Consider the following 27,293-nt stretch of genomic DNA (forward strand, 5'->3'; position numbering starts at 1 on the left):
AACGTTCTCGACTCCGCCTCAGAAAGATGGCCAAGTAAGTGTGCACCTGTGTGACTCAGGGGACAGTAAAGCATTTGGAGCAACACCAGATCGTGTCGGTCCCTTTCTTCTTCTAAGCGGCTTTTTGGTTCATCGCGTCTCTCTCTGTCCAGTCTCCTTCGTGGGCCTGGGGGCTGAAGGCGGGGCTGGCCCAGGGCAGGGGCCCGGCGGGGCCGCAGGAAACGGGCCCATCCCTGAGACCAGAACACCAAGGCGGACTGAAACGAGAGCTCCACTCGAAGCCGTCCTGGATGGGACGCTACCACCCTACGCGCCGGATGACTTCTACGGGACACGGAACTTCGTCACGACCGCGTGGAGCGGCTGGCCCTCGCAGCCCAGAGCGGGGGAAGCTGGTAACCGCGGGGCAGGGGAGGGGGACACAGGAGGACCCGCGCAGCAGCGCCCCTGCACCTGGCCTGCGAGGGGCACTTCCTGTGTCCCACAACCACACGCTGTGTCCCTGCAGCTGTCACACACCGGCTCGGCTCACCTCCCTCCCCCGCTGTCCCTCGTCCCCAAGGCAGTGCCTCCACCCTTCCTCTGTCCCCAGCGCTCAGCGCAGAGGGCGGCACACAGAGGTCGGTCAGGAAGCGTCTGTCCTTGAGCTGAGATGTCGTGGGAGGGGGTCTCCCTGGGGAAGGACGACAGTATCTGTCCATGTCACCCCAGCTTCCCGCCAGCCCCCCAGATCGCCTCAGCCCGGTGCTGGACTGTGCGCAGGGCGCCGATAAACTAACAGGTGTCAATCTCCTGAGCCCAGGGGCTCCTCGCAGACTCCTTGGACCAGACCGCATTGGAAACCGCTGGTCCCTAAGGCAGACTGTTTTCATTCACTCGTCCGTTTGTTTGCTCGTTCCTTCCCCCCTCTCTTCGGTCTGTCCACACAACAAAATTAACTTGAACACCCACAGGAGCACAGGCTGCTAGTTTCCTGCCCAATCTCCATTCTCCCTTCCGATGAAGCATCACAAAGCGGATTCTGCTGAAGACAACCTCTTTTTCAGCTCAACATCACCACATGGAGGGGTTCCAACCTTTAAAAGTGTGCTGAGGAGCCTCTGGGAGCCTTTTCAGCTTGGATATGTGTACCTCTGGGGCTTAAATATGATGTCCGGTGCTCCTGCAGCCATCTTAGAACACAGAGGATAAATGCCAGTGTGAGCATAACTGAGCACCTGCAATAAATCCCTTATTGGTCTCCTGCTGGGTCTGTTGCCAGTGGAACAAGTGACCGTGGAACAAGCATGACAGACCTGATGGTCTGCAATTACTCCACGAAGCAGAGAGCCTCCAGGCCCGGTGTTCAGAGCCAGCCTGCCTGGGTCAGATCTTAGCTCCACGGCATCCTACTGGTGTCACTCTGAACATCTCCCTACCCTCTCTGAGCCACCATTCCCTTAGCCATAAAATACAACTGACAAAGTACTTATGTCTTGGGCTTCAGTGAATACAGGCAAAGCACAGTCCGCGGCACGTAACACAAGTTAATGAATGTTACAAGCCACCCGATTCTAGGCAAAGCAGGGCAGAGTTTTGCAGTCTCCGTGAATGCCTTACACACCCATTTCACAGGCGCAGGCCAGTAGTGTGATTCGCCTGTGCTCAGTCTGCAAGTCCCAGCCAGGGGACCTTTCAACCACCAGACCACCTGCTCTCCTGGTTTGGGATTCGTGTTTTATTCATCCTGAGGGGAGGGTGGGCGGGGGGTGGAGTCGTTTTGCATTTGCTTACAAAACCTGCTGTACTTTCCTTGACAGATTCCCAGGCAACCCAGGAAAACAACAAGCAGCTGGCCCCGGGGCTGACTCAAGGCCATGGGCTCACCACACCGTGGTCCAAACAAGGGAGCCTGGGCCCCGCCTGCAGGGACCCCTGAGCCCCACACACCCGTGACCCCTGCAGACCATGAGCTCCTCCCAAAGACTAAGACTGATAGTTATGTTCCCTGAGGATCAGAGGGGCCCAACTTTCCCCGATTTGGAAGCGCAGCATCTCGGTCTAAAAGCAGAATGTCAAGTCCCACGCTTTACAGGCACGGCTTTGACTGGATCATACCGGCCTTGCCTGCTCCCCAGGCCTGGCAGGACCACCCGACACCCTCCGCCCCCCCCCCCCCCCCCCCCGCCCAGGGCAGAGGGTCAACATCCCACAGAGCCTGCTCACAGCCCTGCCTCTCCAGTTCCTTTTCCATTTTTGCAACAGACCCAAGAAAGTGCCCTCATAGATGCAGGCATTTCTCCTGACTTTGGGGGCCATGTAATACCGGCAGCAGGTCCCTAACCACAGCGGGAGGGGCCGGCAGGTGCTGTCAGGATGGCACCCGAGAGGGTTTAGCAGGACAGAGTAGACCTGACCTCATCGCATCTTGAGTTTCGAAACAGAGAGAGAAGGAAAGTGCCCGGAATGCGCCGGAGCCCCCGGCGGGGGTGGGGCTGGGAAGCAAGTCAGAGAGCTGGCCCCACACACCCCAGCCGAGGGGAGCAGAGAGCATCATCCAGCCAGGGGCGCTGCCCGCGAAAGTGACCTGAGCCAGGCACGCAGGGTCTGTGATGTCCCGGCCCCGCCCCACCGCTTCCCGGCCTCCCTTTCGCGGCAGGCAGGGGTCAGCGTGAGGCTCCTGACCCGGCCTCAGATGTGCACTTCCGTCCCCCGAAAGGTGGAGCCCCTGGACGCCAAGGGGCTGAGAGCCAACGTTCCCTAAGTGCTTTCTAGGCGGCAGACAGGACACGTCAGTGACCATGATGAAGACAGTGAGAAAGATCGAGTCCAGTGAAGACAAAGCTGAAGGAGACCGTGACACTAACACTTGGTGACGTCCAGGCCGGGCCTTTACAAGCAGCCACCCTCCAGCCTTGTGACCATAATCTCTGTGCATTCAGTGCCCCCGTGGTGCAGGGACAGTCCTGGGGAGCGGGCTAACGGCAGGGCTGTTTCTGGGAGGTAATGGAAATGGTCTGACGTTGAGGCTGGGGAACACACAACTATGAACACACAAAAACCACCGCATTGCACACTTGGAAAGCATGCGTTGATCGGTACAGAGATTATAACTCAATAAACTGTTGAGACAAAACGCCAACCCCCCATTCTCACGGAACTCTGTTTTTCCCTGGGTGCTCCCTCCCCACCAGGCACTCGTCAGCATTTTAGGGGTCCCGTCTTACGGCATCCGTTCTGCGGTCCCGCGAGACGGACTCCTCTGTCATCACCCCCATTTTACAGAAGAGCAAAGGGAGGCGCGTGTCAGGGGGGCGGCCGCCCGCGGTCGCACAGCTGGAAAACAGGGCCGGGACAGGAACCAAGGAGTTCTGGCCACAGCTCATGCCTTCACATCGCAAGGGGATGCTGCCCTCGATGGAGGTGAGCCGAGGGTCAGACCCCAGGTCTTTGAGTCGCTGCTCTTTGCAGAAGAAGCGAATTCCATAGACCTTGCACGGGGCATCGGCGGTTACACCTGGGGGTTTTGATGCTTCTGCCGCTGACAGCCAGTTTAGATCCTGGTGCATTATTTCCCTACGCAGTCAAAAATCCCCTAATCTCAGGGGCGCCTGGGGGCCTCGGTCAGTTAAGTGTCCGACTTTGGCTCGGGTCATGATCTCATGGTTCACAAGTTCAAGCCCTGCGTCGGGCCCTGTGCTGACAGCTCAGAGCCTGGAGCCTGCTTTGGATTCTGTCTCTCTCGCTCGCTCTCGCTCTCTCTGCCCCTCCCCCATTCATGTTCTGTCTCTCTCTCTCAAAAATAAACAAACATTTAAAAAATTTTCTTTGATCCTCTAATCTCAGAACAAGAATGAGCTTCTCATAAAACGAGCACATAAGGGACTTTATTTTTTAAATTTTTTTTTTTTTTTTTTTTTGGGACAGAGAGAGACAGAGCATGAACGGGGGAGGGGCAGAGAGAGAGGGAGACACAGAATCGGAAACAGGCTCCAGGCTCTGAGCCATCAGCCCAGAGCCTGACACGGGGCTCGAACCCACGGACCGCGAGATCGTGACCTGGCTGAAGTCGGACGCTTAACCGACTGCGCCACCCAGGTGCCCCAATAAGGGACTTTGTATCAGAGGTGCAAATAGGTGGCCCCCAGGCCAAATATGGCCCGCAAATGTGTTTCATGGGGTCCACACTTTCCTGTTTTTAAAATGTTGAATAGACTCCCAACATTTAACAGACGGAAATTTCGCATAAACGTTTCCGGTTTCTCTTGAGAGATCCCACCGCACTGGTCTGGCGTTCCAGAGGGGACACGCACGCTTGGCTGGACAGCGGCTGCCCCCTCGGCAAGGACACACACTTCCCGCCCGCCACAGGTCCGGCCTGGCCCAAGTCCCTACGGAGCCCCTGGGATGTGACTTCTACTCCGTGAAATCAGCTGTGGAGACAGTCTGACTCCCCCTCTGGAGAGTCACAGGTTAAGGTGAGTCTTTGTCCCTGCAGGGAAACTCCACTTCCTCCTGAAAATGCTCAGGAAGCTTTTGGAGCAGCCCTGCTGTCCACCAGCTTTCTGGTGATGGTGAGGGGGGACCTTGGGGTACTCCCACCACAGGGCCTGAGGCCCTGCAGCCCAGGTGAGGCCCGGCCTGGCCAGCTGGCCACAGAGCGGCTGTGCAACAGGATGTGAGTCCCTGGCCAGGACACACCCCCAGGACAGAACCAAACTCCACGTTGAGGAACGCCCTCTGTGGACCCGAAGGTTCACACCACTCACAGATGCACTTCGCAATATGTTGGTTATATATCAAGCTGGTGAAAGGAATCATTGCTTCAAGTTACCTGAAGACCCTACTACTTAAAGCAAATCATTCATTCAATACATATTTACTTTGTGGAATTGAATTGTACTGACTTGCATTCTATCCACGGAGCCGGGTCCACCTTGATGTCCATTCACCCAACCATCCATGTACACAACCACCCATCCACCCAACCATCCATCCATCCCAACCACCCATCCACCCCAACCATCCATCCACCCAACCACCCATCCACCCCAACCATCCATCCATCCCAACCATCCATCCATCCACCCCAACCATCCATCCATCCCAACCATCTATCCATGTACCCAACCATCCATCCACCCCAACCATCCATCCACCCCAACCATCCATCCACCCCAACCATCCATCCACCCCAACCATCCGTCCACCCCAACCATCCGTCCACCCCAACCATCCGTCCATCCCAACCATCCATCCATGTACCCAACCATCCATCCACCCCAACCATCCACCCCAACCATCCATCATCTACCCACCCACATAACTATGCAACCACTTAACTGTCCAGCCATCTCTCCATCTCTCTGTCTACCCACCCACCCATGTAACTACGTGACTATCCAAATCCCTCATCTAGCCATCCAGCTACCCATCCACTCAACAGCTGCCATCTGAGAGCCTGTTATGTTCCAGGCACTATGGTAGGCACTGAGGTCAAGGCATCGAAGAAGTAGGGTCCTCCCTTTCCCTGCCTCGGTGGAGAATCATGAGCAATTCAGCGGTTCTGAACCAGGGATGGCTGGTGGGCATCTTTCAGGGTGCTGTCATGGGGCTACAGGCCGTGGGTGCTGAGGGAGAGGACTCAGCTGGGCAGGCTAAGCTCAGGCCCTCACTCACCACTCACTGACTACTAACAACTTTGAGCCTTGGTGTCCTCACATGCAAAATGCAGCTTGTGACATCTATCACCTGGGGATTAGCTGCCATGACGTCACAAGGTCCCAAGCCCATGTGGACTGCGCCAGACAGGCAGTGGCTACGAAAGTAAAATTCCAGAAATGTTTATAAACTTTAAACATAAGTGTTTCCTTTTTATGCATAAAGCTTTCATCAAATTTTAAACCCATGACCTCAAAGGTTAATCATCACGGGCATGATCCCCCATTTTGCAAATTGGGGATTCACGGTGAAAAGGAAAGCCCATGATGGGTCCAAATTCATGCTCCACACCACAGCTGCATTTCTTTTTGAAGATGCCCAGCTGTTCATTTTTTGCTCGTGAGTTATCTTGGGCACAATGAGTTCTTTGTGATTCTATTCATCCACCTTCTTCCCGCCATTCTCTGAAAACCCCTTTGGAAACCGACCCACCGGCAGCTTCTGGGACCGAGCCCACGAACGTGCTCTCGTGCATCAGGGAGCTGAGCTCACCCTGTGAGGAGTCTCACCAAGCAGTCAAGCTGGTGCCGGAGAGCATTCTACGCTCTCCTCGTGGAAGGCTGCTGCCACTCTGGAGCGGTCCTCAAACCGACACCTCTCCTGGCTCTGAGTCCCAGGTCACCCCTGATGGGTCAGGAGAGCCCAGGCCCCACGCTCCTCGGCATCTGAGGATGACTGAAGCCTTCCCCCGGCCCATCTTATCCAAACAGAAACACTCGGCTCCTAATATGCCCAACCCCAAATCCCAAATTATTCAACAAGGGCCAAGAGCTGGAGCCCCGAAAGCACTTGGAACAAAGAAAAGGGGATTCCAAATCCTGTTTTCCTTTGATTGCTTTTAATGCTGCCCCATTTCCAGGAGATGGAGAGGCTTATCAACCCTGAGCACAGGGACGTGTTCTGTCCCTGGAGGCCACTGAAAAGCCACTGACCACTCGATCTCTGTGAAAGGAGTGTGAAGTCAGAGGGACGACAGGTGGTAGGAAATGAACCGACATTAACAGGAAACACCCTGTGAAACACCACACCTGTCTCCCAGTGCCCTTGGTCCATCAGTTCAAAAACCGCCAGCAGAGCCTCCCACGTGGTCTGCACACTCCTTTTTTATTTATTTATTTATTTGAGAGAGAGAGAGAGACAGAGACAGAGAGCAGATGGGGGAGGGAGAGAGAATCCCAAACAGGCTCCATGCTATCGGCACAGAACCTGACGTGGGACTTGAACCCACGAACTGTGACATCATGACCTGAGCCAAAGTCAAGAGTAGGACACTCAACCGACTGAGTCACCCAGGCGCCCCAACCACACACCCCTTCTGCAAGCCCCCCGCACTCACGGATTAACTGCAGCTAAATGTGAAAGGGACCACCCCCCACTCTCTGCCCAAACCCGGACACAGAACCTCCCTCACACATCCCCCTTCCTCCTTCCTGTGTCCCCTCCCCCGGGGTAGAGCATCCCAACCCACCCGGCAGGGGAGCTCCTCAAGCTCTCACGGCCTACCCCAGTCCTGTACCCCCCCAAGTCCAAACCCCCAGCCCCATCGCCCACATGACAGTGCCCACCTCCCCGGCCAGAGGCACTGCCCCATCCTGCTCCCCAGCCCCCCTCGTGTTAGCAGAGTGGTCTTTCTCAAGACACCCCTCATCCCGCCATGTCCCTCCTTGTGATCCTTCAGGCATCCCTGTTCACCACTGAGCACCAACTTATCGAGCGCCTACTGAATGCATCGGGGACACATCAGTGACGAGACAGAATCCAGCGTCCTGTGGGAAGACTGACCCTGAAGAGGCAAACCAAGATAAGAGCTAATTTCGGGCAGCACTGCAATGAAGAAAAAACCACAGAACGATGTCATGGGGGAGTCGGGGGAGGGGGGGGTGGTGGTCACAGCAGGTAACCTCCCAGGTGAGAAGCTGGGGCCGGGAGGAGCAGAGGCAATCACGTGTGGATCGGGAGCACGGAAGGCCCACACCCGGCACCGCTGGGCCCTCTGGCCTTGCGCCCGTCATGCCCCGCACAGCCCCACCCCACGTTGGCCACAGCCCCGCCCCCTACCCCTTACAGCCCCGCCCCAAGCTCCCCACAGCCACGCCCATTCAGTATTTGGTACTTTTTTTTTTTACTTCTGCTCGCAGCCTAGGACACGTGACACTCCTGCCCGCACGCTAACGGACACCTACCGATCCTTCAGCTCTGCGCTGGGAACAAACCACGCTCTGACACCCTCAACCATCCCTGCCTTCTCCTCTCCCTCCCAGGCCCTGTGCCTCTGTGGCTGGTGTAGACATCTGCCTTTGAGTGTGTCTTTTCAAAAAAAATTTTTTTTTTACATTTATTTATTTTTGATAGAGACAGAGCACAAGTGGGGGAGGGGCAGCGAGAGGGAGACACGGAATCTGAAACAAACTCCAGGCTCCGAGCTGACAGCACGGAGCCCGACGCGGGGCTCAAACTCACAAACCCGGAGATCATGACCTGAGCGAAGTCCGACGCTTACCCGACTGAACCACCCAGGCGCCCCAGCCATAGTTAGGGGCCCCAGGCGGTTCTGCACGCCGCAGGAACCTGGCGTTTCTGTACCCGGGGGTAGGCGCCCCGCACATGTCCCAAGGCATTTGGTGTAGCTGGAAAGACAAGGCCCGTCTTCCTGCGGTCCCAACTTCCCCCTGTAAGTGATTTAAACCCTCACCTTCTAACCTCAGCAACCACGGATCAACTGCAAATTTTCTGAGAATTCGTAAGGACACAGCATAACTTATTATGAGGGCAACATACCTCGCTGGCCGTGGCCAGGCCCTGGTCTGGGGGCATGATGTCCACACACATGCTCAGTGACGGCTGCAAGGTGGGACCGGGCGTGATGTTCTAAGGACCAATGCAGAGGCACGTGCACAACGTCTCAGGCCACACGGGACACAGAGTGAAGTCCCAGGGCTGCTGACACTGGAGCAGGCCCACTCAGCCCGGCCGAGATGGCTGTTAACAGCTTCATTAGTACGACACCTACCAGAAGCTCTGCCTGGGACTGTGGTCAGGCTTGGAAAGCGGTCAGCTCAGCGCCCCACCAGCAGTCAGGGGCCAGTCTGTCCAGGATGCTGCTGCTGTGGTCATGACATCTGAAATTTGCCAAAGGACACTTCTGTGGACGTGAGAATCGTGGGCTTCGAGGGTTCAGGTGCAACAAAGAAACAAAGGCCCAGCAAGACCAAGCTCACCCCCACCCTCCGCTGGCCCAGGGTGATTCTCCCCCCGGCCAGCCTGAGCGAGGGCTCCTGTGGGCACCACGTCTGCGTGTTAGCACGTTCTGTCCCAGCACCTAACGCAGACCTGCATCACCTGCATCTGGAGGCCAGAGATTCTCCCGACTCAGCTGTCACACTATGCTCTGCAGGGAGGAGACCACACCTGTGGCGATGCCTTGTCCCCGTGAGGCTTTGAATCACAGCAGGTGTGCAGACAATGGGCAAGTGTGAAGACAGCAACCAGGCTCTCAGGCCACATGCGCTGGGGACACCCTGAATCCGTGTCCCCTGCGCAGATGTACGGTTAGGGCCCCCGGGCGGTGAGGGCGACAGGCCGGAGGTTTAACGACCTACCTAGGGCTGCACAGCCCAGTCCAACGCGGACCAGCCTGACTGTGGGGTCCCTGCCCCGGGGCAGGGCTGGATCCAGACCCCCACGTAGCAGTGGGTAACCCGACCCAAGTCACCAACATCTGCTCAGATCGGGCTGACCTCCTTGCCTTGATGCTCGTGACGGGTCGGAACAGTGTCGCCCCACCAAAGCACCCGGGGCGTCGGCTGGAGCTGCCACGGTTGCTCACGTCTCAGCAACGGTCCCGAAAGCCAAGGGGCTGGGGAGACCTGGAAAGTCAACCGGCCCATGGTCTGCATCACCCGCTCCCCAGGGGAGCAGAACCTGCTGAAGGTGACGGGTAACCATCACAGCATCCTTCTTCTCCTCCTTTAAACTCCCAGAAGTGGAGGGGCACCTGGGTGGCTCAGTCGGTTGAGTGTCCAACTTCGGCTCAGGTCACGATCTCACGGTCCGTGAGTTCGAGCCCCGCGTCAGGCTCTGGGCTGCCGGCTCAGAGGCTGGAGCCTGCTTCCAGTTCTGTGTCTCCCTCTCTCTCTGCCCCTCCCCCGTTCATGCTCTGTCTCTCTCTGTCTCAAAAATAAATAAACGTTAAAAAAAAAATTTAAAAAAATAAATAAATAAACTCCCAGAAGTGGTATGTTCGGTTACAACGGGCCAACTGTCACGGAGCTCTCCGCGTGCCCTGCTCAGTTATTTCTGGGCCACACGGCTGCCAGCGGGGTGTGTGTGTATAAATCACCACCCCACTAGGGCTGAGTAGCGTTCTATAGTTTCATTATTATTACTTCTATTAATACGGATAGTAAAAGGTACGATTTCAAAGTTTTATTGTGGGGGCGCCTGGGTGGCTCAGACGGTTGAGCCTCTGACTTCGGCTCAGGTCATGATCTCGCGGTTGACGAGTTCGAGCCCCACATCGAGCTCTGTGCTGACGGCTCGGGGCCTGGAGCCTGCTTCGGATTCTGTGTCTCGTTCTCTCTCTGCCTCACCCCTGGCCATGCTTTATCTCTCTGTGTCTCAAAAATAAACATTTAAAAAAATTTTTTTGGTTTTATGGTCATTTTAATTGAGGATGAAAGGCTCTTTGTTACCATGAATTTTTGCATCTGCATTTCCTAGTGAAGCTGAGAGCTTCCCATGCATTTGTTTACAAGCTTTGCGCCCTTTCTCCTGAGCCCAGCGGTCCAGGCTTTTCCCCACCCGATCTGTTGGGCTCCAGCTGACAAGTGGGCCTTATTCTGGAGCAATGACCTAGTCTAATTCAATGTTCTTTTCCTCCTCCTGCTCTTATGTTTCTTCTCTTCTTCCCGTTTCTTGAAGTGTAGCTCATGAAAATAATCCATAAAGAGGAAGACATTGACGTGTGAAAATGAGCCTTGTAGTTCTACCTTAAAAGCAAAGATCCCCAGTCTGTGGATTGTTGGGAGGGAAGAGCGAAGCCGGCAGACTTATCTGGTCCTGGGATACGAGACACTATTAAAGATGAGTATTTGTAGGGCGCCTGGGTGGCTCAGTCAGTTAAGCATCGGACTCTTGTTTCGGCTCAGGTCGTGATCTCGCACTTCATGAGTTTGAGCCCCGCATCAGGCTCTGTGCTGTCAGCAAGGAGCCTGCTTGGGATTCTCTCTCCCCCACTCTCTCTACCCCTCTCCTGCTCACACATGCACATGCTCTCTCTCTCAAAATAAGTAAATTTTAAAAAATGAACATCTGAGTACTGTGTCACGGTATGGAAACACTTCTGACGTGACACTACATGGTAAAATCTCATACACCCTAAGAGGGCCTCCATAAAAAAATATTTTTTTTTTACAGTATTGCCATGGGAACCTGCGCACTTGACTCTGAGAGTCCCGGCGGCCAAAGCAAAAAGGGAAACGCAACTGATTACAAAGTGTGCATTCTCCTTAAGATACCACCAGGCAGCTGTGGTGCAGAAACACAGCACAGTGTGATCCTGAAACCTCAGAGAACAGTCTTCCAAGAGTCCCGAGGCAGGGATACAGAGCATCGTCAGGCAGTGGGGACGCTTGGGGAGGAAGGGCCCGTTGCAATACAGATTCCTACTAAGGAGGTCTGGAGCAGGGTCCGGGAATCTGTGTGCTCCCAAAGCCCCCTGGTGATCAGATGTGCACGCTGACGTGACCAGGTGACCAGCTACCCGCCCACGTTTCCTGCTGTGCGTGCCGGGGCAGGTGACTGCGCTGTTCTGAGGCACTTCTCCTCATCTGAAAAATAGGACCATTAGGAGTAGCTACCCCCAGAGAGTCCCTGTGAGGCTTCAAGGAGATAATGTGTATGAAGCACTCAGCAGGAGGCTGGTACAGAAAAGACGCTGAATAAATAAATAACAACCATATTAATAACCACGCTGCTCGCCCAGGATGAGCCAGGTTCCCACGCTGCAGGTTGGGGGTGGGGGGAGCACAGAGCGACGGGTCCTCAATCGGCAAATGTTTATCAGTGCCCCGCTGCTATCATAAACCCCCGCCCCTGCAATGAAGCTTCAACTCTGCCCAAATGAGTGGCTTCCTTTCCAGAAATTAAAAGCCATTTTTTCCTTCCTGATAAGCCCACAAAAAAGAAAGATTTCTGTGTTTTCCAAATTCTGTGTCCACAGAACTGAGACCCTGCACGGGGTCCCCGCTGCCTGTGAGGCCTCAGTGGACAACAGGACCAAGGCTGATACTCCGGTCCCATAAAGCCGTGCCAGCCTCCACCCCTGTCCTTAAAGGCCTCCAGCCAAGGGGGGCGCCTGGGGGGCTCAGTCAGTTAAGCCTCCAACTTCAGCGCAGGTCATGATCTCACAGTTCACGGGTTTGAGCCCCGTGTCGGGCTCTGTGTTGACAGCTGGGAGCCTGGAGCCTGCTTCAGATTCTGTCTCCCTCTCTCTCTACCCCTCCCCTGCTCATGCTCTGTCTCTCTCTCTCTCAAAAATAAACAAACATTAAAAAAATTAAAAAAAACAAAACAGCATCCAGTGTCTTCCCTAAAATTCTGCAGGTTTCGAGGCCACCACGGTGGGTGGGGGCAGCTGTGCACGACACTCTTTTTTTCCTGCGAACTTGTTTCCATGGAGGCTGAGTGGTGGCAGCCTGTTCCGGATGCAGAACGAAATGTACAAAGGGACACGACGAGGAGCACTAAACTCCGGTGGTGGCATGCTAAGGATCAAGTCCCGAAGGACATCACTGAGCCTTAATCAGCTGCTCACAACACAGCCCCAGAGCAGAGAACCACCCCCCCCCCCCGCCCCCACGGGACACTTAATAGAAAGTTCGTGCAGCACTCAGGCCCCTCTGTCTCCAGGCGGGTCACACGACAGTCACAAATAAGAACAGACGAGAACAATGATCACATCATCATTAACAAGGATGTAGGGCTGTTCCCCGACCTGTAGAGGCTTCTATGGCCTCCACTCAAGCCTCAGTGCGGCCCGCCGGGTAGCCTCCTCCTCTATGGAGGTGACAGGTGACAAATAACCCAGGTGTGTCCCAGCCAAGCTCCTGCCAGCAGCAGCTCTGTCTCCCTGAGCGCCTCCTGCCAGGGATACACTATTACGTTCTTTTAAGGACTAACCTAGAACCTTCCCAGGAGCCCCAGGGGTGCTGCCGCGGTCTCCATATGCAGGCAGGAGGGAGACCCAGAGGTGGCCCTTGCCCGACTCCCACCGCTGTGACAGCGAGGCAGGGATCGAGCCCGCCTGGCCCCGGTTCCCCAAAGCCTATGTGTGGCTAAGGGGCCCTTTCTGGACACCTTCACTCACCCCCACTGCTCCGCACCAGGGGACACTTTGCATCATCTCTGCGCCCCCCCTCCCGGACACAGGCAGGAAGGACTGGGAACCCAGAGGCCTGACGTGTTGGCCGGAGGCCAGAACTCACGGTGATGGGAGCCAAGCCAACATTAACCAGTGCAAAGCCCGAAGCGGGTGAGGTGGCGCCTTGGCAGGAGGCCTCCCCTGAGCCCGGGTGTGGTTCCAGGGCGCCTACCCTGCCTCCCGAGTCCCCTAACTTCTTGGAAAGGCTTAGTTTTCTCCTCTGTAAAATGGAGAGAAGACCCATCTTCCCGGGTTCCTGCGAGATTGAATCAAAAGAGGGAAAGTAAGTGACACTTACTGCCCGGGGCCAGCACTTAAAACTGAAAGCGCGCGGGCGTCCTTAACCGTCGCTCCCCTTACACTGTGTGCACGACAGTCTGCGCCCGTGGGCATCATTTCCAGAACACGCCTACTGTGTGACACGCGAGGGCTGGGGGTCCTTAAATGTGGCGGAGTCACTGACAGGGTCACTCACAGATGTGAGCTGGGCTCCTGTCTGGAGAGATGCCCCCCACTTCGCGGAGCCCCCCACACCCGGCACCCAGCAGGTGCCTGTGCCGGGGAGCCGGGGACAGCGGCCACTTCACCCGCGACGGCCCTGGGAGCGCCCGGAAGAGAAACCATGAAAGGTCTGGAAATTAAAGAAAATAAAACAAAACAAAAACACCCATCGCGCTTCAGGCTGCTTCGGTGGAGGGCACGTTGCCATGGCAACCAGGGCTGAATTATTCAGCAAGTGATAGCGCAAGACCCTGCAAGGAGGCAAAACAAAGACAAAGGGATCCAATTAAACCGTGTCTGTGGGGAGACAGCAGCTGACCCTCCTCCCGGATGCGGATGCGACTTCTCAGCTGCCTCCCTCTCCGGGTCCTGGGTTGCTTTTCTGTTTGTAAACCTGGTGACAAAAGTCACAGGACCTCCTCCGTTCTAGTCCAAGGTTTAAGATGCGCGACAGACTCAGTGAGTAACGGAGGAAACCCGGTCCAGGACATGTGTTTCGGGTTCCTCGAAACTGGGGGCCTTCCAGGCCCTCAGGCTGGTTTCTGGCACCCGCCTCCTCCCACCTCCCCTCCTGCACCCACAGGCAGGGGTGGGGTGGGGCGGGGGGGGGGGGCGGCCTGGACTTCTCTTACACCAAGTGTCCTCGTGATGATTTTGTCCTGGTTTTGAACCACGTATATACCACCACTGTTTACTATTTTTCCTTTAGATCAACTCACGTAACACTCTATTTTGAAAGAGAACCTGGTCTGTTTATTACATAGAAAACCATTATCATTTGGCAGAACTAGAAGGCAGGTGCAAAAATAGTGCAATAAGTGACTCTATTCTTGAGGCACCTGGGGGGCTGTCGGTTAAGCATTGACTTCGGCTCAGGTCACGATCTCGCGGTGTGTGCGTTCGAGCCCCGCGTCGGGCCCTGCGCTGACAGCTCGGAGCCTGGAGCCTGCTTCGGGTTCTGTGTCTCCCCCTTTCTCTCTGTCTCTCTCTCAAAAAAATAAATAAACATTTTTTTAAAAAAAGTAAATTTATTCTGTTCCTCTGGGTAGGGAGGGATTTTTTTAAACATGACACAAACAGCATGAACCATAAAGTGTATCGGAGGTCGGCAAACTCTGTCCCACGGGCCGCTATCTACATTTGTAAATACAGTTTTCTCGGCACAACGCCACACGCACTCATTCCACATGGGCTAAGCCCACATTAGTGCTACAGTATCAGAGTCGTGTTGTTGTAACAGACACTGTAGGGTCCCCAAAGCGGGAAGCATTGACTTGCTGGCCCCTGACAGAAAAGCCCGCTGACGCCTAAAGAGTACGATTGGGGGGCGCCTGGGTGGCGCAGTCGGTTAAGCGTCCGACTTCAGCCAGGTCACGATCTCGCGGTCCGGGAGTTCGAGCCCCGCGTCGGGCTCTGGGCTGATGGCTCAGAGCCTGGAGCCTGTTTCTGATTCTGTGTCTCCCGCTCTCTCTGCCCCTCCCCCGTTCATGGTCTGTCTCTCTCTGTCCCAAAAATAAATAAACGTCGAAAAAAAAAAAAAAAGTACGATTGGTAATCCAACGACCTTACAATGAAATACTTCTGCACACAGGAAAGTATGACCTAAATGAAAACACGAGCCCCAGAGAACGGCTGTGTAACTCACCAAACTGAGGAAGGAGTCGAAGCCACAATTTCCAAAGGAAACTCCTAAAATCATTAACACAAAGGAACCTGCCGGTGAAGTTCATGAGAAGAAGAAACAACCAAGGAGCCAACAAACACTGAAAACGTGTTCAATCTCACCAGAAATAAGAGAAACAGAAGACCAACCCTCACGCAAGTGCACATCCCATTGAGGAAACCAGCAGCTACGCCAGCCAAGCTTGATTAATGACATATTCCCTCGGCCACGGTGATCGGTTCAGCGATGAGCATGGGATCTAAACGTGTCCAGGGAGCGCCTTCCATCCCTTTGGTCAAGGTGATGGCTTCAGGAATGGGCTCCCATACAGAGGTAAGCCTGGAGCTTCCTGGACCAGGATGTGGAGCAGAATAGCCAGAGACTGAAGCCACACGGAGCACAACCAAGTCAAGAAACAGAAGCAGACCAACTCTTACCAATGCCGTAGGAGCATCTGGATCCAGCCATGCCTGCAGCATACTCAGGTACAGGAAGCCCCACAGGGCCGAGAGTACCTCCGTCTTGTCTGCTAGGACACCTCACACCCAGCAGCGTGTCTGGCACGTCGCAGCTATTCGGCAAATACCTGCTGGGTGCATGACTGCGTGAATGTGGCCGGTGCACCAACGGAAAGGGGAAGTCCGCAAAGATGTGGCGGAGAGAGGGTCAAGACAGGCCATTCCAGGGGCACCTGGGTGGCTCAGCCGGTTAAGCAGCCAACTCTTCATTTCGGCCCAGGTGATGATCTCACGGTTTGTGAGATCGAGTGCTATGTTGGACTCCGCATTGACGGCTTGGAGCCTGCTTGGGATTCTCTCTCTTCCCCTCTCTCTCTGCCCCTCCTTTGCCCCCACCTTCTCCTCTCAAAATAAATACATAAACGGGGGGGAAAAAAAAGATCATTCCAGCACACCTGCAGGAGACTTTATTCAGGACGCACACCCCCCTCCCTGTGGCTTCTCATTTGAGGCTCAGAACCACCCCCACCCAGGTGAAGAGTTAGGAACTCTCTTCTCCTTTATTTAAAAAAGAAAAAAACACGTAACGAGAACACGGGACTCAAGGCTATCACTGATGAGGCCGAGGCCAGGGTGAGTGCAAGGAAACTGAAGGTCGTCAGGCACTCAGGGGGCCACAGACTGAGAAGCCCCCTCAACGGTGCCTGCCGTTCGGGAAGCACAGACTCTCTCATTCATGTGAAACGCTGGAGCTAGATGTCCACGGCGGCCCGGGGTCAGTCAGTGCTGGGACTATAGCCCCGGCGCCCGGGAGCCGGACCCCAGCAGCCTGCGGCCCCACTGCGGGGCCGGGAGCCCGGCCCACAGGCACAGGCAGTCGGGGCTCCGCTGAGGCAACGGCCATCAAAGTCCCCGGGTGGTGGCACCAAGTCCCCAAATCATCCCAGGACGTGGAGACTGTCCCCACTGCCTCCCTGGCCCACAGTCTGACATTTTTTTCCACTGTACCAGCAGCTCCCCAGAGGGGTACAAGAACCTCCCTGCCTGCCGGGGGTGAGGTCTGGACACCCCACGGCCCGCCCACGGCACCTGCAGCACAGCTGAGGCCAGGCATGGCGACACCCCACGTGGCCGTGGACGTGGCTGTGCCCGTGCCCTCAGGTCCCCCTCACTCAAGAGGCCTCTGGCACAGCATGGTGACTACAGCCGCGATCCCGAAAGGGGCCTTGTGACACCCAGGAGGAAAGGCCTCGGGGCCCCACAGCCGGGCCCAAGCTGCACCTCGGACAACCGCTCACACCCGACACCTGCCATCTCTCTCGGAAATGCTGGTCCAGACCCCTCTCCTCAGGGGGCCTCTGGGACACCCCCCGGCAGCAGGGGCAGACCTTGGTCTGGGGCCCTGTGTCCACAGGGGTCCCCTCCGCCGGCCCAGGCCTCCTCCCTGTCTGTGATAGCTGGACCCCTCCCGAGGGGTTCATGCGTTTGCTTCCTCGGCTTCCCTCCCCGCTCCCTCCCGCACGTGTTCCTCCGGCATCTGCCCCACACCAAGCAGGGGGACCAAGCACAGGGGCAGGGGGAGGGGGGGCGGTTCAGCCACACAGGAAGAGGTCTGAGGCCGTGGCTCTGCAGGAAGGCGCGAGCTGACAGGAGCGATCTCCGCTGCCCAGGGCCCCTCACACGAGTAAATTAAGTCTTTGACGCGTGACCCAGATGCAACGATAAGGGCTTGAGGGGCATCACAGCCTCATTCGATCCGCTAATACGGGCTCACACTGGTGGCTTGCCTCAGCCCACCCCTACCAGGCAGCTTGTTCGAATGTTCCGGTCTCAGGTCTGGATGGGGCTCACCAATCTGTATTTTTTTTTTTTAATTTTTTCATGTTTATTTACTTTTGACGGAGAGAGAGAGACAGCGTGCGAGCAGGGGAGGGGCAGAGAGAGAGGGAGACACAGAATCCGAACAGGCTCCAGGCTCCGAGCCGTCGGCACAGAGCCCGACGCGGGCCTGAAACCCAAAGACCGAGAGATCGTGACCCGAGCCCAAGTCGGAGGCTCAACCGACTGAGCCCCCCAGGAGCCCCATCAATCTGTATTTTAAGAAGCTTCCCCGTGGGGTTCCTGAGCCCCAAGTAGCCACCAGACACCTTGACGGCAGTCTGTGTCACAGGCACTGTTGGCCACAAGGAGATGACGCAGGAAGAGGCCCCAGCTCGCAGAGGTCAGCAGCCCAACGTGCCGAGGGGCAGGTGCTGTGTAACACGCCTTCCTTACGGGATCTCCCAGAAACAGACGATGACCTTGGAAGGTCAGCATCCCACCTTAAAGATGAGAAAATAAGACCCGGACAGGGGTAAGGTCACCCCGGACATCAGTGCAGAGTGGAATTTGAACCCAGGTCTGTGTGTGTGACTCCAAGTGTCTAGGACCCCAGCTTGGGGGTCCTGTGCCCTGCTGAGCCGGTCCCTCCTCTGCCATGGGCCTGGCAGCTGTTATCACCCCATTTTACAGGTGAGAAAACCGAGGCACAGAGAATCCTAGCACCTGGGGTCTGCACATTCCCCGCCCTCCCCCCCGACAACATTCAGTGAGGGATTTCAGCGGAAGATGGGCCCACCGGGGCCCACGCTCCCTGGTGGAGAGCGGAACAAGGGCTGAGCCACCCAAAGAGCCCCGTGCCTCAGGCAGAGGAAAGACCCCCGGAAGAAGAAGTCCAAGTTGACCTTCAGATCAGTGCTTCTTGACCGGGACGATTCTGTCCCCCAGGGGACACTCAATGTCTCGAGGCATTTCTGCTTGTCACAGTTGGGTGGGTGGGAGCAAGATAGGAGTGACCCCTCCCCCCCACCGGGCGGAAGCCAGTGTTGCTGCTAAACGTCCTAGCCTGCCCAGGACACCCCACCACAAACTCACCCGGCCCCAAATGTCAAGGCTACCGAGGCTGGAAGACGCTGAGGGTGGCCCACAGACCAGCAGCACTGGCGTCCCCTGGCTTGTCTAAACACGGAACCCCAGGGCCGCTGCAGACCTGCTTCATCGGAACCTGTATGTTCCCGTGGTCCCTGCAGGTGACCTGGGTGCAGGGGTCAGTGAGAAGCGCCAGTCAAGGGCAAATCGAGGGTGAGGCACGGGGACAGCTGGTCCGCCATCGGGATGCCATCCCTTCCTGCTCTGCAGGACCAGCTTCTGAGGGTTAAAGGGGGAACGGGTAGGCTGAGGGAGTCCGGGACCCTGTCCCTCCAAGCCCACCCCGCCCAGGCCATACTCCAGAAGGTGCAGCAGGGAGGTCAGGGAGATGGCAACAGGTGTGTGCCCGAGCCCCATTACTACGTCCTTTCTGACACCCGCACCCAATCCTGGGGCTACGATCCAGAAGGCTCGAAGGGCCTGATTCCCACAAAAGCCCTGTGGTTCATGTTCAGCTGCTCTGGGCCCGCTTCGTGGCAGGGGCCGCCGGTGAGAGTGGGACTGCCCCGTGTGCTCTGGCCCCCGGTTTTTGGGGAGCAACCCAGAAAGTCCTCCAATGCTGGGCCCACCACGCGGCCACAGCCCGTCCCCCTACTGGTAACAAAGCATCCTGTCCCACGGCGCATCCCTGGACCCCGGCAGATCCCAGCCACAAAGACCCACAGCTCCACGCTGTCCGGGCCCATCACACAGCCAACCCTAGTGACCGCCCTAGGGGACGCCTGGGGGCTGTAAAGCAGAGGGCGCTCACTCGTGGCTCTGGGTCACAGCCAGACAGCAGACGGGCTCAACTTGGTGCACGCACTGTCCCCCCAATAGATTCCAGCTTTCCTTGAAAAACTTAGGCGATCTGGCAACACGGGATGCACATTCCTGCAGGAAGGTGGCCTGGTGGAGGTCAAAACAGAGCCTCTCCCCCAGGTCCGGGACGCCCACAAGGCATGTCCTGCCCACGCTGTCACAGCCCCCCCCCCCCAGCCGTGGCCCCTTCACTCCTTCAGGGGGCTCGCTTGCCCTCTACAGACCGGTGCTCTCTGCTGGGGGCGATGTGCCCCCCCCCCCCACAGGCAGGTGGAGATGTGCGGGGACAGGTCTGACTGCCACAGGAGGATGTCAGGCGTGAAGACAAGGACGGCCCCCAGGACAAAGGACTGTCCGGTCCCCAGCGTGGACGGTGGTGAGGCGAGAAGTCGCGGTCAGAGCCCCGTCCGGGAGCCCTGAGACGGCGCAGGGCAGGGAAGACAGGGCCTCAGCGGGGTGCGGGCTGCGAGGGGGGGCCCCGCCTCTGCCTGAGGCGACAAGCCACTACTTACTTGGAGAGTTTCATCTCAATCTGCTGCCGGATTTCCTGTCTCTCTTCGTCAGTCCTCCTGGGGAAAATGTTCCGGTCTTCCAACTCCTGCTTGCTGGGCCGATTCCGTAGCTTCACCGCCAGGAGCTCCTTCTTGCATTTTCTCGGCAGCGTTCCTGAGAGCCGCCGGAGGGACGGGAGGGAAGGGACAAGGACACGGGTATTAGTCGGGCGCTGGCTTGCCGACCTAGCCGCCCCCCTGCTGCTCGAAGGAATCTGCACCGGGGCAGCGGGGATGTGTCTGCCAGCTTGTGGCGCCTTCGGACGGGCAGGGGGGCGATACCGGGAGAGAGTGATGTCACCGCCTGTGGGTCATGCGTTCCACGGGTGGGCGATCGATCACGGAGGACCTCCAGGGGCGGTCCTGCCTGACACCTGTTCCCCCAGGGTGACTATGAATGGCACTCAGGCTTCCTTCTGAGTCTGGGCCATAACCTGCAGTTACTTCCCATGGCGGTCCCCTCCCCTCCCCTTTCCCCTCAGGGTCCACTCTCCCCGCTTCCCCAGTCCGGAGAGCAGCCCACCCCGGGGCCGTCGGAGCAGGTCTGCCCCCCACAGGCCACCCGGCTCTGCTGGACCGTCCACAGCCGGCCCTGTCCCCACAGCCAGCCTCCGTCCTTCTCAAAGGGGCCCGCGGGGACTCCAATCACCATGACACCACACCGTGAACTCCCCCTGGATCTGAGCTCTTCCCCGTCCGTCAATTTATCGTCTCCTTCACCAGACTTTGAGGTCAACAGCAGTGTGCCCTCCGCGGGCCCCGGAACAGCGCTGACGCAGCATGTTACCAGCGAACACGGAGCGAAGGAAAGGGTGGGCTGACTCCGGGTCCCCAGGCTGAGGCTGATCTTTATTTCCACACACGCCCGGGATCAGCCAACATCCGGGTGCGAGTAAGATCTTAGAGGATGGGATGTCTAAATTAAGAGAAGTGGGCTTGGCCGTGTTCACGGGCAGAGAAGGATGGTGTGCCAGGGAACGGTGATGTGCGGAGTCGGTGAGTTTCTGAATGAGACACCCCCCTGCCCCCCGCCCCTGGCAGGTAACTGCAGGTGGCGGCTCTGCAGCTTTACCAGGACGTGGATTTCAACCCGGGGGTTCAGACCATCCCCCAACACCCCCTGGGTGGAGGCAAAGAAAAATGGCTCCCCGAGAAAGCCGACGCCTAGCGTCGAAGACGGGGGTGCAAAGCCAGAAATGAGTCTCAGAACGTGACATTTCACAGAAGTTGGGGACAAAGTAAGACACAAAACTTGGGGGCTCCGCTGAGGTTTGAATTTCTAATATGAGCTCGTTTGCTATGCTTTATAGAGAAAGAGGGACATAATGACTCCCCAAACCATTCCAGCGAGGGCTCTAGCCTGAATTTGTTTTAATAGCTTTATAAATGGCTAGAGTCCTACATTTATAGGATCACAAAGAGCCTGAAGGAGTCACGTGCATTTTTCGGTTAGTCTTTACTGTGTGTTCCCGGGGGCAACTGACAGCTTTGGTGGCATTCACGAATTAAGGGCATCTCAAAGGTCTCGGGACAAATCCTTCATGAATGTCAAGGGTCTAATACGCAGCAAGGAGGGATTGCCATTTTCAGAGACCCAGAGTATGCTCAACTATGAAACCACACTGAGTGTGGTTCAATCTTTTAAGCTTTTGATAACGAAAGTCTTTTTAAGCCCATGGCAAATGTCTTGGGCTTATTACAAACTTTAATCGTATTTGTTCTTAACTGAGAAAAAGAACCTTCGTCAGAGATTTCCAGATGGAAATGAGAATTCACTCCACATAAAGTCCCGGTGCCGGGAACAAGCAAGCCGTTCTCCCAGCCTCTCTGGGCACGGCATGGGCACACAGTAGGGCCACGACGAAAACTCAGAGCCTGGTATCAGGTCTTCTCTAGCGTGTCAGGAGGTTACTAGGTTTTGTTACTGAGAAGTCAACAAAGGAAATTTCCAAATAGCTTACAAATGAGGCTTTCCACGAATCCAGCCAGCACTCCCACCCAACCTTCAATTGGGTCAATTTGGGTTTTTTGTTATTGTTTTAATGCTCATTTATTTATTTACTTTTAGTATTTTTTTATTATTTATTTTGCAAAAGATAGGGAGAGCAAGTGGGAGAAGGGCAAAGAGAGAAGGAGACAGAATCCCAAGCAGGCTCCGAGCTGTCAGCACAGAGCCCGACACGGGGCTTGAACCCACAAACTGTGAGATCATGACCTGAGCCAGAGTCGGACGCTTAACCAACTGGGCCACCCAGGCGCCCCTAATGTTTATTTATTTTGAGAGAGAGACAAAGACACAAAGAACACAAGCAGGGGAGGGGCAAAGAGAGAGGGAGAGAGAGAATCCCAAGCAGGCTCCACCCTGTCAGCGCAGAGCCCCACGTGGGGCTCGATCCCACCAACCGTGAGATCGTGACCTGAGGTGAAATCAAGAATCAGACACTCAACTGACTGGGCCACCCAGGCGCCCCCAGAATCACTCTGAACGAGCACACATCCCAGAGCGGTCTGACTCGGAGAAGATGTGAGGCTGAGGATCCGAGGTCAGGAAACCTTTCTGTCCCGACCGTGGGAGGCAAGCAGTCCTCCCTCCCCAGATGCCCCCAGACGCACCGGTTTCCCTGTTTTGACACAGAAAAGTGGGCCAAGCACAGAAAACCAGATACAAGGGTGCTCGTCCAGCGCCATTTATGAAAGCAAGAAATTAAATAAACCAAGATGCCCAGGGTGACACCTGTCAGATGATGGCACATCGTATGTACCGTGAGCCTCTGCAGACCCATCGACAATGGTGGCCTGTAGGTCACTGAGTGTCAGAAAGACATTCACAGGATGCTGCTGACGACAGCAGGGTGTATGGACGTGTGTGTGCCATCCCCAGAAACATGTCTGTAGATGTGTAGGTGCCGAAATTTTAAGTACATATGACATTATAATTGGCGTAGGGAGGTCAAGAATTCCTCATTTTCTGTACTAATTTTGCTTTTTGGTATTGTGTTTTTTTTTATCATAATTTCCTTAAATGAAAATGGACAATTATTTAAAGAGAAAGAACACTGTTGAGCAACATCAGGATAGATGGTAGAGAAACTGTCTCCTCCATAAAAGCAACAACTGGAAAAAATGGTCAGGGTCACCTTTTCCAGAACTCTGTACATAACCCATGGCCGCAGCCACACAGGTCAAGTTCATCCAAGAGGAGGAGGCTGAGTCTCTGTGAGAGGGTCTCACTCGGTCTACAGTAACATGCTCCTCCCCACCAGCCCTGCGGTGGTCTTGAACTCTAAGAGTGTGCAGATCTTGGCGGAGACAGGCCGCCTGGCGGTCAGCGGAGGGAAAACACTCGTTTTCTCGCTCCCGGAGAACTGCCACCATCTGACTTGTCTGTTGCCTCCCCCGAAGTCCCCACGGGCAAGGCTGGCTTCTGGATGTGGTCAGAGCTCACCTGCCACAAAATGTCTTTTCCCTGGGTGCATCTGTGGGAACCAACACTGTCTTTCCAAGGGCAAGACTCTCATCTACCTTCGGACCGGTCCCGCCTAACACCCTATGGAGTTCTTTATTGGCAAAAGCTAATAATAATAAAAAAAAAAAAATCAACGTAGAAGCCAAAAACTTAAGTAAATTAGAAGTCTGATGGTACCAGATCTAGTTCGACTCCGGTGAACGTTGGGGGTGCCTTTCCAATGTGCAGCAGACAGGCGGGGCAGAGGAGGTAGGGTGGGGTGATGCTGCCTGTCCCCCGGTGCCACAGTGGCCGGGACAGCACTGGGTGGCACTGTGAGGGCCCCGGCTCAGCAGGCAGGGGGCAGCCTTGCACGCACCTGCTCATGGGCACACCAGCAGGTATGGAACTGCCAATGTGCCCCAGGCCCCTGTCTCGTCAGCTCCCATTACCTACGCCAGTGGGGCAGAGGGTGCCTTTGGAGACCCAGAGGTGGTCAGCACTCCCTTCTTTGTGAAAGGCTCCCTTCCCTTTCCCCATAAGCCACCACTCCGGTCGGCTGTCCTCCCACCTTGATGGCCACGCCTCAGTCTCTTTTGCTGGCTCCTTGATGTCTCCCCACCTCTACATGTCCGTGTGTCCCAGGACCCTCTGTCCACACCTGCTCCCCACATGACCTCCTCTGTCCCATGAGACACTAAGGCCCGACTGCTAACGGCTCGGGATTTCCGTACGCGGTCTCACCTCCTCTCCTGTACTCCAGGCTTGCTTTCCAGGCTTCCTTCAGGACGTCCCCCACCCCCCTCCCCCAGTCCCTATCAGGCACCTCAAACTTCGGCTCAGGTCACGAGCTCATGGTTTGTGAGTTCAAGCCCCATGTCAGGCTCTGCACTGACAGTGAGGAGCCTGCTTGGGATTTCTCTCTCTCTCTCTCTCTCTCTCTCTCTCTCTCTCTCTGCCCCTCCCTCGCTTGCTCTCTCTCTCTCGCTCTCAAAATAAATAAATAAAGTTAAAAAAACAATTTAAACCTAAGAGTTGCATTCAGCACAAATAGTCTGAATACCCTCCTGGAAGGCAAAAACTCTCCGATGGATAACAAAGCAAGACCCAACCCTATGCTGCCCACAAAACACATACTTTGACTATAAAGACACAAACAGATACGAGGGGAAAGACGCACAGCTCTGAACCCATCGAAGGAAAGCCAAAGGCACTCGTGAACATCACGCAAGGTAGATTTCTGAGCCAAGAACCTTCTCAGGGATCAAGGACGATCTCAGAGTGATAAAGGGACGGCTTCATCCGGAGGACGGACAAGTGCTAAAGATTTGTGAACCTGTTGAGAGGTTCAAAAGCAAAACGCAACACCTGACAGACTGAGAGCGGAAACAGAGAAACCTCAAGGCGCTGTTGAAGATCTCAAGACCTCTCCTGGGGAAGTGATAGAACAAGGAAGGCGAAGTGGAAGGGAGTGGAAGACACGAGAGCCACTAACCGGCCACGGGAGCTGCTTGACATTTAGAAAAACCCTGCCCAGGACAAACGCTCTCTTCCCACGTGTGTGCACGGCGGCTGCCAGAAAACCACACGCACGCTTAGAGGCAGGTCCTCATACGTGTGAAAGTGCTCCCTCCAGTCTCAGAAAACACACTCTCTGATTAGAGTGAAATAAAACTGGGAATTGGTGACAAAAAGCTCTCTAGAAAAGTACCCCCATCTTTGGAAACTAAATAAAAAAAAATCTTCTGACTAACCCATAGTCCCAAGAAGAAATCAAAAGGGAAATTAGAAAGTATTGTGAAGTAAATAAAAAATACAATATAGGGGCGCCTGGGTGGCGCAGTTGGTTAAGCGTCCGACTTCAGCCAGGTCATGATCTCGCGGTCCGTGAGTTTGAGCCCCGCGTCAGGCTCTGGGCTGATGGCTCGGAGCCTGGAGCCTGTTTCCGATTCTGTGTCTCCCTCTCTCTCTGCCCCTCCCCCGTTCATGCTCTGTCTCTCTCTGTCCCAAAAATAAAAATAAAAAACGTTGAAAAAAAATAAAAAAAAAAAAAATACAATATATCAAAATGGTGTTGGGGGAGATTTTACATCATTGAATACCTATCTCCAAAAAGAAGAAAGCCTTCAAATCAGTGCCCTCATGTTCCATCTTAAGACACTAGAGAGAGACAAGCAAATTAAACCCAAAGAAGCAGAAGGAATAATAAAGATCAGAGCAGAAAGCAGTGAAAACTGGGGGCTCCTGGGTGGCCCAGTCGGTTAAGCGTCCGACTTCAGCCAGGTCATGATCTCGCGGTCCCTGAGTTCGAGCCCCGCGTCAGGCTCTGGGCTGATGGCTCGGAGCCTGGAGCCTGTTTCCGATTCTGTGTCTCCCTCTCTCTCTGCCCCTCCCCCGTTCATGCTCTGTCTCTCTCTGTCCCAAAAATAAAAATAAAAAACGTTGAAAAAAAATTAAAAAAAAAAAATACAATATATCAAAATGGTGTTGGGGGAGATTTTACATCATTGAATACCTATCTCCAAAAAGAAGAAAGCCTTCAAATCAGTGCCCTCATGTTCCATCTTAAGACACTAGAGAGAGACAAGCAAATTAAACCCAAAGAAGCAGAAGGAATAATAAAGATCAGAGCAGAAAGCAGTGAAAACTGGGGGCTCCTGGGTGGCCCAGTCGGTTAAGCGTCCGACTTTGGCCCAGGTCATGATCTCACAGTTCATGGGTTCAAGCCCCGCGTCGGGCTCTGTGCTAACAGCTCGGAGCCTGGAGCCTGCTTCGGATTCTGTGTCTCCCTCTCTCTCTGCCCCTAACCCACTCACACTCTGTCTCTCTCTCTTTCAAAAATAAATGTTAAAAAAAAAAAAATTAAAAAAAAGAAAGCAGTGAAAACTGAAAATACAAACACGATGAAGGAAATCCTTGAAACCAAAAGCTGGTTCTTTGAGAGGAGCAACAGAATTGATAGAACTTTAGCCAAACTGATGGGGGGCGGGGGGGGGGGGAGAGAAAGAGGGAGACCGAGAAATTACCAACATCAGGAAGACGAGTGGGCTCTCCATCTGATTCTATACCATCTACCAAGGCTCACTCAAGAAAAAAAAAATACAAAACCAGAATAGACCTTTATCTATTAAAGAAATAAAATTTGTAGTTAAAACTCTTCCCCCCTCCTGCCAGACAAAAACACCTGCAGGCCCAGAGGCATACATTGACAATGAAGCATGCAGTAAGTAATCCAATTCTGCGTAAGTTATTTCAGGAAGTTGAAAGACGGAGGAGGAAGGGGGGGACTTTAAAACCCCTGCTACGAAACTAGAATTCACAGTGATGTTCAAACCAGAAAAGATATTTGAATCAAAGAAAAATTAAAGACTGACAACCCCATGAACATGGGTGTAAAATTATAAACAATTTTTGCGAATCAAATCCGAGGATTTGTAAAAACGACAACAATACCATGACTGACAGGGGTGCAAGGTGGCTTAACATTTGGAAAGCAATCCAGATAATTCACGACATCGACACACTTAAAGAACACCCATCCGATGACCTCAGGGGACCACCCTGCACCTACAGGGAGCTTGCCCCGACTGTCGGAGCCGGAGGGGGCCCACCAGGCCCCAGCCACCCACGAGGGGAGGCACCAGAGGGACCACGAGGCTCACAGACACAGGAGATGTCCCAGGTCACAGCGGAGAGCAGAGAGCCAGCTGGCTGCCTTCTGGGTCCCACAAGTCTGTTCCCTCAGCTCCAAAAAGAACAGGTACCTGCAGACAGTTTAAGCCTAAAG

The 27,293-nt window shown here is 55.0% G+C and overlaps 1 protein-coding gene across 6 annotated transcripts in view; it reads right to left on the reverse strand.

The window, feature by feature from the left end:
* PHACTR3 (phosphatase and actin regulator 3) overlaps nucleotides 1–27,293 on the reverse strand; it is a 214,107-nt gene that overhangs the window by 21,874 nt on the left and 164,940 nt on the right. For all 6 annotated transcript variants that reach the window (XM_003983301.6, XM_045053424.1, XM_045053423.1 and 3 more), the window contains one exon: nucleotides 20,023–20,176. In XM_003983301.6, coding sequence (XP_003983350.2) covers nucleotides 20,023–20,176 — 154 coding nt within the window. The remainder of the gene's footprint in view (nucleotides 1–20,022; nucleotides 20,177–27,293) is intronic.

This window comes from Felis catus, chromosome A3 (genome assembly GCF_018350175.1).
Source record: "Felis catus isolate Fca126 chromosome A3, F.catus_Fca126_mat1.0, whole genome shotgun sequence".
NCBI lineage: Eukaryota > Metazoa > Chordata > Mammalia > Carnivora > Felidae > Felis > Felis catus.